At 44.4% G+C, this 13355-nt stretch overlaps 2 protein-coding genes across 3 annotated transcripts in view; one reads left to right on the top strand and one right to left on the bottom strand.

Annotated features, from left to right (window-relative positions):
* Positions 1-1029, bottom strand: part of SELENOF (selenoprotein F) — a 29976-nt gene extending 28947 nt beyond the window's left edge. Inside the window, exon 1 of the mRNA XM_004603305.3 lies at positions 687-1029. Within this exon, the coding sequence (XP_004603362.3) occupies positions 687-770 (84 nt within the window). The 5' untranslated portion in view covers positions 771-1029. The remainder of the gene's footprint in view (positions 1-686) is intronic.
* A 311-nt stretch (positions 1030-1340) lies between these two features.
* HS2ST1 (heparan sulfate 2-O-sulfotransferase 1) overlaps positions 1341-13355 on the top strand; it is a 157506-nt gene continuing 145491 nt past the window's right edge. Inside the window, exon 1 of one of the 2 annotated variants that reach the window (XM_055139649.1) lies at positions 1341-1869. In XM_055139649.1, the coding sequence (XP_054995624.1) occupies positions 1746-1869 (124 nt within the window). In that variant the 5' untranslated portion in view covers positions 1341-1745. The remainder of the gene's footprint in view (positions 1870-13355) is intronic. The other variant, XM_004603304.2, reaches the window with a different exon arrangement.

Here is a 13355-nt window from a genome sequence, read left to right on the forward strand (position 1 = left end):
CGGAGTAAAAAAATGAAATGCAACAGTCCGTTAACACCGTGCGACCTTAAAGGAGAGGAAGTCTCTCATCTTAGAAAAGCAATTTAAGAACTATTGCTTTTGTGATAGAGCAGCTTCTTTTATTGCAAAAGCTTTTTTTTAAAGCCACACATTCCACTTAAGTGCATCCAACAGGATAGGGACTGCCGAGAAGAGGGGAGGTAAGCGTGTCTCACTAGAGGAGAAGACACTAACTGAGACAATGATCCCGGCGACCAGGAGGTGCTGCTTAGTCCAGACATGGTGGCTTTCCTAAGTTTGGGGGGCGGGATGGGGGGGTCTCGTCCCTGAGTTTCTTTACCTTGAAGAAAATCCCCATTTCCTACTTAGACTGACTGCCCACTTTCTTTTCTCACCGTGTGATGTATCTGCAGCTATGCAAGGGAAAAGAAATACACCGTGTGATGTACCTGCGGCTATGCAAGAGATGAATACCGAGAGCCGGGAGAAAGAAGCGTCCGAAACTCGGCCGAGGGAGCACGAGGATCCAGGGAGGCGCTAAGCCACGTCGCAGCCGGCCGCCGCCTAAGGAAGCCCACGCCTCCCACCCAGCTCGAGCGCCTCCGAATGCATTTCCGAATTCAATGTCCCTGATCGCAATCCCTCCTACAGGCCCCGAGGTTGCGGTGTAGGTGAGCTCCACTCACCGCTTGAAGCACAGTAGCCAGCAGCATCCGCAGCCCAAACGCCGGCCCGAGCCGCGCTCCCGAGCCGCCCGCCATCGTTCCCATCTTCCGTAGGTCTCGCTGCAGAGAGGACCTCTGTGCTAGGGCTGTCCACTCCAGAGCCAGATCCAAAACCGGACGTTAGGGCCACTCTCGTCAAAGCTCCTATTCTTCAGAGATTGGTAATAACCTGAAGACATAAGCAAGCTTAAAGGGGCTGGAGAGTCCTTATAGTTAATATATATACGACGTCTTCGGGTCCGTTTGGTAACTCAAATCAGGCACTTTGCTAAACTCCCCCAATCTGCGCCTCTCACGGTTCCTTCCATTCACGACATTTCCTCAAGCCGCCGAGAAGCCCCGCCTTCGTCAGCTTCGACCTGCCCCCTCCCCGCCCTTTGCCAGGTTTATCCAATCGAATGTCGCCATGGTGGAAATCTACGGCAAAGGAGACCAACCGTAGCGCGAACCGAAAGCGAAGCCCTGGGGCGCTTTGGTCCAATAAGCACAGCCCGACGGGAGCCGAAGGCGGGGCTTCTGGTTGCCGAGCAGCGTACGTGGATGCGTGCGCGTGGTGGCGGAGGGGGCGGGCCAGGGGGCGGGGTCGAGGGCGGCGCAGCCGCAGCCGCAGCGCTGGCGGAGGAGCGCGCGGCCGCGAGCAGAGGGAGGGTTCGGGAGGAAGCGAGGCTAGCTGGCAGGCGGGCGGGCAGGCGGGCTGGCGCGGGGGTCGGGAACTGAGGCTCCGGGCGGAAGGCGAGAGCCCGGCGCCGGCTCCGCGCTGCCTTTTGCTGCGCGGGCTTGTGGAAGGGGCGGCCGTTGAGTGGTCGTCGGAGAAGCGGGCACGGGCAGCGTTGGTGCTAGCGCCCGAGGGCGGGGGGCTGGGGAGACGAGAAGGGGGGTCGCTGCGGTGCTTCTCCGGCTGTCGCGCTCTCCTGGCCTCGCCCCCGGCGGGGTGGGCAGTTCTCGGCCGGCATCTCGCTCGCCTCCGGGGTCCCGCTCCCCGCCCCCCGCGGTATGTCTTGATCCCGAGCAGCGGGTTTCATGGGGCTCCTCAGGATTATGATGCCGCCCAAGTTGCAGCTGCTGGCGGTGGTGGCCTTCGCGGTGGCGATGCTCTTCTTGGAGAACCAGATCCAGAAACTGGAGGAGTCCCGGTCTAAGCTAGGTAAAAGGCGCGCTGCAAGGGGCTGGTCCGGGGAGGGGGGCGTCGCCATCCGGGCTGCTGGGCGTCCGTCTGATCTGGGATCTGTCTCTGGGGCTCCGAGACGGAGCAAGCTTGCAAAATAAATAAATAAATAAATAAATAAATAAATAAATAAATAAATAAATAAATAAATAAAAGGGGGGTGGGGAGCTCGGACTCGCGGGAATGCACGCTCCTAGAAGCGTGTGCATGAACCTGGAGTGGAGCGCCGGGCGCGCGAGGTCACGGGACGGAGGTAGGGTGGTGGTGGCTAAGGGTAGGTTCCTCCGAACCGAGAGGCCAACCCCGAAGTGAGCGATCCGCAAGCGGAAAGCGGGAGCACGAAGTCTGCGGGGCGCGGGCGCTGCCGGCGGAGACCCGAGTCGCGCGGGAGCTGCTGGGGGAAGCGGACGGGGGAGCCCCGGCGAAATCGGGCGTGGGGCGTTCTCCGGTGCGCCCTTGGGCACCCTGCACGCGCGGTTTTGGGGAGCTGCTGAGCAGCTGCGAGGGGAATGCAGAAGGGGTAAGCGGGTGGGCGTGAGGGTGGGTAAAAGCAACTCGCTGTGGGGAGCTCCGCGCCTGTGCCGGGGGCGGCGAGGGCACCAAGCGACAGTCCAGGGGAGCAAAACTGCCCGAGTCGGACGGGAGAGCAGGTTTCAAAGCCTCTGAGCTACCCGGGGCGATGGGGGCGTCTCAGGGTCTCTCGGAGCAGGGTCACGAAGCTGCCAAGTATCTTCTACTGGAGAGGCAAGAGGCAGCGTTCTTTGCTCGAGGCGACTCCACAAAAATGTGAGCGTACGCCCAAAGGGAATTTCAGAGAGGTATATGTAAGTCTGCGAAAGGAAAAGCAAGATTATGCACACGTTGGGAAAAAAAAATGCATTGAACAATCGATTTAGACCCTCTTGGAGTTCGCAGTGATTGCTCACCGCGTGGTTGAAGTGCGCCGAAGTACGCAGAGTCCGAGTGGGAGTTGTGAAAGATCAGAAAGTGCAAGGATCACTGGCACCCTCAGCGTCAGGGGCCTGGGGCGTTTGCAAAGAGCTAGGGGTGGGAAAGAAGTGTTAAAAGACTGCCAGCGGTAAATTTTGATTTAAAAATGTCCTTGGCACTTAAAATTAAGCTCCGTGCCGTCCACGGTAGCCGCGTTTTAAATGTGTGTATGTATTTGGAGATCGGAGCAACAAAGTACCGGCAACAGTATAATTTAGGCTAAAGAGCAACAACTAGACTCTGCAGGTGGTGATTAATTAGGGGAAATGTAGCAGAAAATAGTATTAATGTTACCTATTCTGTGGTTTTGGGTACTCTTTGCAGAAAGCTGGGGAGGGGGAGGGGGAGGATAGGGGTGTGTGTCAAACAGCTTCGGAAACTTGATGTGACGCTGAAATTGAGGAGTAAAGATTAATCCCAGCCCTCAGCTCTAGGGTAAAATCTACTTAGTACAGTTTTGAAGAGATATCAAACTTACTATGATTTTATTAGTATGTGGCATATGGGGAAAATAGTCACTTTAAATATTGAACGCTGGCCAAGTGAATCTTATTGTTGGCTTCACTTGGGGACATTCATACATGCTCATATTCTGGCATCTTTAAAGATCTAGAGAGAAAGGGCTCCTTTTAGGGAAAGTTGAAAGTTAATTTAAAATTTAAATTTCTACCTTTTGTTAGATTGTTATTTGAATTTTGAGTTTTGTAGACACATTACAATGGAGTAGGGTGGCTTCATTTTTTCCCTCCTTTACTAACACTTTCTGATATTTTTATGTGATTTTCATAGACTAGCATACCAACGTAAGTGATTTTAAAAGTTCTCTGATGGCATTGAAAGCCACAGGTAGAAATGAACCATGAACCTGCTTTTTCATGAGAGAGAGATGAGAGAGGGAGGGAGGGAGGGAGGGAGGGGGAGAGAGAGAGAGAGAGAGAGAGAGAGAGAGAGAGAGAGAGAGAGAGAGAGAGAGAGAGAGAGAGAGAGAGAGAGAAAGTGTGTGTGCATTGGAGGTGGGGGAGGGGGCACACTCACTTGTGCTATGGGCTGGCATAGGATTCCAGGGACTAGAGTCCTCCTTTGCCAGTGAGTAAACCGTGGAGGTGTCTTAGGCTTTTTTTCCTTTTGTTTCATGGGCCACACCTGACTATCATCAGGTTACTTTTGGCTTTGTTCTCGGGGATCCCTTCTGGTTGGCTCTGGGATTCATACAGGGTGCTGGGGATAGAGAATCCAGCTTAGCCCTGTGCAAAGCAAGAGTCTTACATCCCTCTCTGGCTTTTTTCCTGATTTTTTTTTTTAACAAGAAATAAACCCCTTAAGTTCCACCAGTATTGTAAATGTGAATCAAAAGAGACAGTTCTCAAAAATCAATCAAGTAGAGGAGCCTTAAATACAAAGCACTTAAAGGAACTAATCATTCTCTGGAGATGCAAAACCATGACCAAAAAAAAAAATTGCTATCAGCAGTCTCTTTGTTTTTCTTTAATGAAATCTTTCAAAAACAATACTAAAACAGATGTTGCCAGCTAGTAATCTCCCTTAGAAAGGGGAGAAAGAAGAAGGCATATTTTGATAATAGACTGCTGTGTACTGGGCACTTTGATGTGTGATATTCTCATTTCATTTTCCAAGAATAACACAAAAAGCCATTTATACAGATGTGGGAACAGGGTTGCATTTTATAAAACTTGACCGTAATGCTAGTGTAAGTGGCAGAGCCAGGACTGCACCTATGTATGTTGATTCCAAATAAAGTGCTCCTTTCATTTTGCCAGGCTGCTTGGAACTTTTTATTGCCATTATACTAACATTGAACAGTTTAAGTAGAATTTTCAAACTGCAATGCCAGTGCTTGATTGCATTTATTTCTAAGAATTAATATTGTTCTGAGAAAATGCAATTACTGACACAAAGGAATTGCTTAGGATAATGTTTTGACCTCTTGTTTATACCTGTATAATGAACGTAACTATATTATCTGTTGAAAAAAACTAAAATAGTAGTTCTGCTATAGGAAATAATCTATGGTAGTATTTTTTGGTAACTGTTAAAGTACAATATTAAAAAAGTATTTTTTGGCATTAGGAAAGCTAGTGTTTGCCCTTAAAAGTAGTTTTTAGGTGGCCTGAGTAATAGTACAGTGGTGTTTGCCTTGCATGCAACAACCCGGATTCAATCCCTGGCACCCCATTTGGTACCATGACCCTGCCAGGAGTGATGCCTGAATGCAGAGCCAATAGTAACCCTGAACTTGGGGGTGTGGCCCAAAAACAAAAAAAAAAGTTATCTTTTCCAAAGGACTTGTTACAATTTCTTTACATTGCCTTGATTTGGGGGAATATATTTTCCAAAGGACTTTTTTTTTTTACTCCTGGCTCTGCACTCAGGAATTACCTCTGGCAGTGCTCAGGGGCCCATATGGGATGTTGGGAATCGAACCTGGGTCCGCTGCGTGCAAGGCAAACGTCCTACCCACTGTGCTATTGCTCCAGCCCCTCCAAAGGACTTTTTATTTTTATTTATTTATTTGTTTATTTATTTATTTTTCTTTTTGGGTCACACCTGGCAATGCACAGGGGTTACTCCTGGCTCTGCGCTCAGGAATTACTCCTGGCGGTGCTCAGGGGACCATATGGGATGCTGCAAATCAAACCCGGGTTGGCTGCATGCAAGGCAAGCGCCCTAACCGATGTGCTCCAGCCCCTCCAAAGGACTTTTTAATATTGCTTTACATTGCCTTGATTTAGGAGTACTTGGTGATGAGAGCTCTAATAAACAGAAGATATGTTACAGACCTAGGTATATTCATCGCCCAGCCAGGCAAATTATATAAACAAGGAATTCGGAAAATACCCCATAGCATATAATACAGTTTTGTTTTAAGCAAATGTGGATCCATCGTGTACATTATACTCTGTGACTGGCATATTTTCCCCTATTTAATAGCATAACTTTCTTTCCAGTTCAAAAATATAAATTTCACTGACATGTTTGAAAAACTGTAATATTCGATAGTGTCCATATATAGAAATGATAAAACTTTATGTCAGCAATATACATTTGGTTTGTTTTCCTTCAGCTTCTTTAAAAAATTTAATTTCTTTCTTGGTATTATAGACCTGCTCTTCAGCCTATTTACATCTGTGGACCAGTACCTGTTCCTGCATACCGGTCCATGGAATTGCAGTTAAGACCAAAACTATAGATAAACCATTGGTTTTCAACCTTTCCCATCTGCAGGCCAGCATTTATCCATGGACTGGTGGTTAAAGAACGCTGTTACAAACAATGTTAAAAGAAACATACCATATGTGTTCATGTAACTTCGTATGTGCTGTCAGTTTTTATTTAGGGATATACCCAGCAGTGCCTGGCGGCTATTTCCAGTGTGGGGCTAGGCAGTCTCTGAGCTGTGGGAGCATGCAATGCCAAGAGGATAAAATCTGGGCTCAAACCTGGGACTTCTGCACAGAGTATGCCTTCCATCCTTTTGAGCTATATCACTTGGACTCTGTTGTCACTTTTTACTAGGATAAATTATTTTATATGTGGGATTATTAGGACAAAGGATATATGTGTTTTGCATTTTGTCAGGTTTTTATATGTTGTTTTAGGAAAAAAATATATTTTCCAGAAGGTTAGGTAATTTATACTGATAACACATTCACACACTGGATTCTACCAGCTTTTCATTTTGCTAGTCTGAAGCTGTGAAATATATGATGGTGCATTAATTTACATTTCCTTCACTTCTAATTAGGTTGAATATTGTTAGTTCATTTCCATTTATCTGTTGAGTTATTTTATCTAATCAATTAGTTTTAGTTTGATATTAGAATTAGTAATCCTCTATTTTGTCATATTTTTCTTCATTTCTTCTTTGAGTTTATGGTATATTTTGCTTATACAAAGTTATTCAACTTAGTCAAATCTATCAATTCAGACAAGTAGATTTTTTTCTGTTCCTTAATTCTGTAACTAAGATTGTGTGCATTTCCTATATTTTGTTATGGTATTTTGTGGCATTCTTTTTTCTTTTTTTTTTGAATGCACGTATATATTTTATTAAAGACCTGTGATTTACAAAGTTAGTTAGAATTGCTGTTTAGGCATACAATAATTCAACACCATTTCCTCCACCAGTGTCAAATTTTCTTCACTAGTTTTCCCAGATTACCTAGTCATTCTCAGCCCCACTTTATTACTGCCTGTCAAATTGATAGGTACATCACAAAATTTCAGGGTTTGCTGCTTAGATACCATGTTTTCATTTCTTCATTTCTGTTGAAAGTGTATTTTGAGTATATCTCTATATACCTCCCTCACACCATTGTTAAACTGAAGCCCTGATGTCTGTTAACCCATACTTCTTGTTCACCTCGTCCCTGCTTGATTTCACTCAGTCTCTGTCTATATCTGTATCTTTTCCAAACACCGGGGTCAAGGATGATCTTAGCATCCTTCTTTTTTTTTTTATTTATTTATTTTTAATTAGAGAATCACCGTGAGGGTACAGTTACAGATTTATACACTTTTGTGCTTATACTTCCCTCATACAAAGTTTGGGAACCCATCCCTTCACCAGTGCCCATTCTCCACCACCCGTAAACCCAGTGTCCCTCCCACCCTCCCCAATCCCATCTCCCCCCCACCCCACCCTGCCACTGTGGCAAGGCATTCCCTTCTGATTTCTCTCTCTAATTAGCTGTTGTGGTTTGCAATAAAGGTGTTGAGTGGCCGCTGTGCTCAGTCTCTAGCCCTCATTCAGCCCGAAACTCCCTTCCCCCACATGGCCTTCGACTACAATGTAGTTGGTGATCGCTTCTCTGAGTTGACCTTTCCCCGGAACGTGAGGCCAGCCTCGAAGCCATGGAGTCAACCTCCTGGTACTTATTTCTACAGTTCTTGGGTGTTAGTCTCCCACTCTGTTATTCTATATACCATAGATGAGTGCAATCTTTCTATGTCTGTCTCTCTCTTTCTGACTCATTTCACTCAGCATGAAACTTTTCATGCCCATCCACTTAACTACAAAATTCTTGACCTCCTTTTTTCTAACAGCTGCATAGTATTCCATTGTATAGATGTACCAAAGTTTCCTCAACCAGTCATCCGTTTTGGGGCATTCGGGTTTTTTCCAGATTCTGGCTATTGTAAACAGTGCTGCGATGAACATACATGTGCAGATGTTGTTTCGATTGTACTTTTTTGCCTCTCTGGGATATATTCCCAGCAGTGGTATTGCTGGGTCAAATGGGAATTCAATATCTAATTTTTTGAGAGTCGTCCAAATTGTTTTCCAGAAGGGCTGAACCAGTCGGCATTCCCACCAGCAGTGAAGAAGGGTCCCTTTCTCCCCACATCCTCTCCAACAGCGGTTGCTTTTGTTCTTTTGGATGTGTGGCATTCTTTTTTCTTTTTGGGTCACACCCAGCGATACTCAGGGATTATTCCTGGCTTTTCACTCAGGAATTACTCCTGGAAGTGCTTGGGGAACCATATGGGATGCTGGGGATCGAACCCAGGTTGACTGTGTGCAAGGCAAATGCCCTATCCGCTGTACTATCACTCTGGCCCCAGCATTTTTATTTTTATATTTAGTTTTTTCAAAACACTAATTTATAGAGACATTGCCATTTCTTTCAATGAATAGCCAATATGGGAAATACTATGTTAACTCATTTTTTTCACACTGTTCCAAGTCCTATCTTTGATAGTATATATTCATATGTCTTGTATAGATTTTGGATTTAATTCTTTTATCAGTGGTTCTGTACATATCAGCACCTAGCAATCCAGAAATTACTGGGTTTATTTATATAGTTATAAGCAAAATTTTCAAAATACTGTGATTCCTATAATAGAATAACTGATTTGTTGTAGATTTTTGTATTTAATGTAGTCTGTATTTTGTTTTTATAACATGAAGCATGTGAATTTAATTTAGGTATGTTAGGAAAAAACTTATCCGGGATTATGTTGAAATGACTCAGTATTATTAAAATGCATACTTAATTTTTTCTGATAAGAAATAGAAGGCAGCATAGAGTCAAAATAAAAACAGTTTTTTTAGCTCTGTCCAGAATTGTGCATTTCGGAGTGTCTTGCATTAGAGAATATACTTCTCGGTCGTGGATGCAGTCATGTTGTCCAACACTTTTCAGGTGTCAGGTCTTTTGATCCCTAGCACTGCCCCCCAGCCCCTAACCTCAAACCAAAAAATAACTCCTCTCTGAATCTCAAGAGTGTGCCTATTGCTAATGCTGGCCTACAGAACGGTGTAATGGAGCCTTTGCTATGTAAATATGAGAATGATGTGTTTGATGATTTTATTTTGTCTGGGACCTCGACATTTCAGATATGAGTTGATCATATGTTTGTGATTACAGATAGAAGTTAATGAATATACTAGAACTGTGGTTTTTCAACCACCAGTATGTGGAATGACATGGTCCATAGTTCAAATGTGAAAAGCCACTTTTCAGATTTTAATTCAGTGTGTATTTTAGTTGCCTATTATTGAACGGGTGCCAGTCCACAGGTGTGAAAATCACTTCATTAGAATATAATTTTTTATATAGGACAGTAATTCAGAGTGAATTGTATGGTTGTCTTCACTGGTGAGAATTCTTTTGTTCTTAAGACTCTCCTAAACTAACTGCAGGGCCAGAGTTAAAACTTCTCTTTGTTTTATTATTTAGTTAATTTTTATCTTAAAATTTTTATTGAATATCCATGAGATACACCATTACAAAGCTGTTCATAATTAGGTTTCAGTCATACAATGATCAAACACTAATCCCTCCACAAGTCTGCATTTCCCACCATCAATGTCCCTCGTTATATCCTGGAGAGGCAAAAAAGTATAGTAGAAATGACATCTGCACTTGTATGTTCATTGAAGCACTGTTTACAATAGCTAGAATCTGAGTGCCCAAGAATAGATGACTGGTTAAAGAAACTTTGGTACATCTACACAATGGAATACTATGCAGCTGTTAGAAAAGATGAAGTCATGAACTTTGCATATAAGTGGATCAACATGGAAAGTATCATGCTAAGTGAAATGAATCAGAAAGAGAGGGAGAGACATAGAAAGATTGCACTAATCTGTGGGATATAAAGTAACAGAATGGGAGACTAGCATCCAAGAATAGTAGAAATAAGTACCAGGAGGTTTGCTCCACAGCTTGGAAGCCGGCCTCTCATGCTGGCGGAAAAGGCAGCTCAGACAGAGAAGGGAACACCAAGTAAAGTGTGGTTGGAGGACCTGCTCGGGATGGGAGATGCGTGCTGGAAGTAGACTCTTGATTGAACATGATGGCCACTCAATACCTCTATTGCAAACCATAACACCCAAAAGGAGAGAGAGAACAAAAGGGAATACCCTGCCACAGAGGTGGGGTGTGTGTGTGGGAGTTGGAGTGGAGGGCTGGGAGGGATACTGGGATCATCGGTGGTGGAGAATGGGCATTGGTGGAAGGATGGGTACTTGAGCATTGTATGACTGAAACACAAGCACGAAAATATGTAAATTTGTAAGTGTACCCTCAGGGTGATTCACTAATAAAAAATAAATATTTTTAAAAAATGTCCCTCATTTTCCTTCTACCATCCCTCAACACCCTTCATTCCCCGCCCCTCCCCCCCCATCCCCTGCCTGTCTCTATGGCAGGCACTTTTCTTCTTTCTCCCTTTCCTTTTGTGCATTTGGTTTGCAATACAGGTACTAAAAGTTCATCGTGTTTATCAGGGTGTTCAATATTTTTAATAGGAAGGTAAGACTGGAGTAGCTTTTTCTTTTTTGGGGGGGGGGGTCACACTCGGCGATGCACAGGGGTTACTCCTGGCTCTGCACTCAGGAATTACTCCTGGCGGTGCTCAGGGGACCATATGGGATGCTGGGATTTGAACCTGGGTTGGCCGGCCGCGTGCAAGGGAAACGCCCTACCCGCTGTGCTATCACTCCAGCCCCCTGGAGTAGCTTTTTTAACTGCGTGGCAGTTTTGGGATGTGGATATGACTGCCACGGCTTCCAGAAGTATAGGGAGGTGGGGGGAGGTAGCCCATCCCAGTCCTGAGAAAGCCTGGAGATTTCAGTCCCAAACCCAGGTACCAGAATTTTTAGCAGATTATATCTTGTTGAGGTCAGTACTGAGACTGGAGTCTGGCTGTGGGCATGGCGGCAATTTTGGGTTGTGGGAGCAGGTGGCTGCTGGGTCTCTGCTTGGGTGAGCACCAGGCTGTTCAGCTTTATTCAGGTCCAAGATTAGCTGTGGCTTTTGATCTCTTTCAAGATTTAGTTATGGATCTCTGAAACAAGGCTGATAGATGAACTGAGCCGGAGGTGGTTTGTGTACATGGCTCCCACATACCTAACTTTTGTCCATTTAATTTCTTGGGGAACTTGGCCCCAAGTTGTTGGGATCCAGTCAGAGGCACCAGCGACAGTTTTGGAGTGTTATGAAGCCTGAAGACACCATCAGGCTGCTGATGCACACGTCCTGCAGGTACAGGTTGAGCTGCTGGCAGCACCACACACTCATAACACTTCTCATAACATCTTCATAACACAAACATTGGTTGCTTTTATAAGTGTCTGAAGCTCTATCAGTGATACCTGTATAGTGTCAACAATAATTTGATGATAAATTTCTCTGCTTCAGAGAAGCAACAGTAGCTACTGCTACTGTAACAGTAGCACTGTAGCACTGTTGTCCCATTGTTCATTGATTTGTTCTAGTGGGCACCAGTAAAGTCTCCATTGTGAGACATGTTCCTGTTTTTGGCATATTCAATACACTGCAGGTAGCTTGCCAGGCTCTGCTGTGTGGGCGAGATACTCTCGGTAGCTTGCTGGGCTCTCTTAGAGGGATGGAGGAATAGAACCCGGGTCGGCCACGTGCAAGGCAAATACCTACCTGCTATGCTATCGCTCCAGTCCATAGAACTTTGGGTTAATTGGAATGCACTTATTCTAGAATTGCTAATTGGTGATTCAGTTTTGAGTCCAGAATCTGATATCTAGAGCCAAGTAGTCACCTGAAACGGTTGATCTCAATTTATGTAATCCCAGGATGTCTCACTGCCACTCTGTTATACCTTCTCTTAGCTTTTTGACACTTACTGAAATTGATGAATATTTAAATACTATTTTGCAAGGAAAACCACTTTTGAGGGACATATTATAGATCTCCATGGCTCACTACAACCTAATTACTTACAATTATCTACCCACCTTCTAGTTACTCCACTTGCGTATTCTGCCTTTCTGCCCATTAATTAGAAATTAACTGCCTATTGGGCCACTTGAGTAACTGCGCCTTCATCTATTAGGAGACATGCTTCTAAAAGTATTTTTCCTTAATTTTTTGATTGTCATTTCTTCTGTTTCTGCTGAGAATGCTATTATCTCTTCCAGTCATAAAATAGTGAAAATAGTAGGAGCTCTTGACTTCCCCCCCCCCTTTTTTTTTCTGTCAACTGTCCTTCTGTACTTCACCTTCTCTTTGAAAGTTGACTGTTATCAGTTTCTCATGCTCTCTGATTGTCAAAGTTACTGGTAACTCTTCTCAATTCTCTTGTTAATTTTTTGTCTTAATTTGCTTGACCTTCTAGCAGCTTCTGACAGTTAACTACATTCTCTTTCTTCGTAGACTTTACTTGCCTTTCAAGATCTCAGCCATCCTCATGGTTTTCTTTCTGTCTTATTGGCTCCTTCTGTCTCATGTATTTCCTTCCTCTTTTCTCCTTAACCTTTCAATGTAGTAATACTCTCAGTCTGTTTTTGTAAGTTTTCTTTATTATTTTCCCCTAGTGATTCTTAGGCTGGCAACTTCTGAATAGATACGCAATTTAGATTTGGCTTATTTCCTGAACATTAAATTCATGTGATTCACTGCTACGTGTAATTTTATCAGGGTGATCAAATTCAATATGTCCCAGTGGATGTTCTGATACTGTTGTCTCATTCCACGCAACCCTAACCCACGTTCCTTCCAACCTTCTCTATCTCAATTGAGGGCAGTCACCAGGGTTTTAGCCTGATTTTTCCCCATATACTCAGCACGTTAAAAGAAATCTTATTTGATTTACCTTTTCAGAATCACTTCTAGACTGTGACTACTATTCATCATTTCCAACACCACCATGCTAGTTCTAGATACCATGATTTCTTGGGAATACTGCCATGTCTTAAGTATTCCATGTGCTTTTATTTTTTTGTTATTGATACAGGTTTTGGGTGGGCCCCACCTGGTAATGCCCAGGGCTTACTACTGGCTCTGCGCTGAAGAATCACATTTAGCAGGGACCTTAGGCAAGTACCCTACCACCCCTACTCACTATACTAGCTCTCTGCCTCCTACACACTATTCTTAATGTAACAGCTAGAGAGATTCCTTTAAATGTAAATCAAATCATGTCATTCCTATTTTTTGGAAGCTCTCTAGACTAGAGTACTGCTGGCTACT

Source organism: Sorex araneus, chromosome 5 (assembly GCF_027595985.1).
Source record: "Sorex araneus isolate mSorAra2 chromosome 5, mSorAra2.pri, whole genome shotgun sequence".
Lineage (NCBI taxonomy): Eukaryota > Metazoa > Chordata > Mammalia > Eulipotyphla > Soricidae > Sorex > Sorex araneus.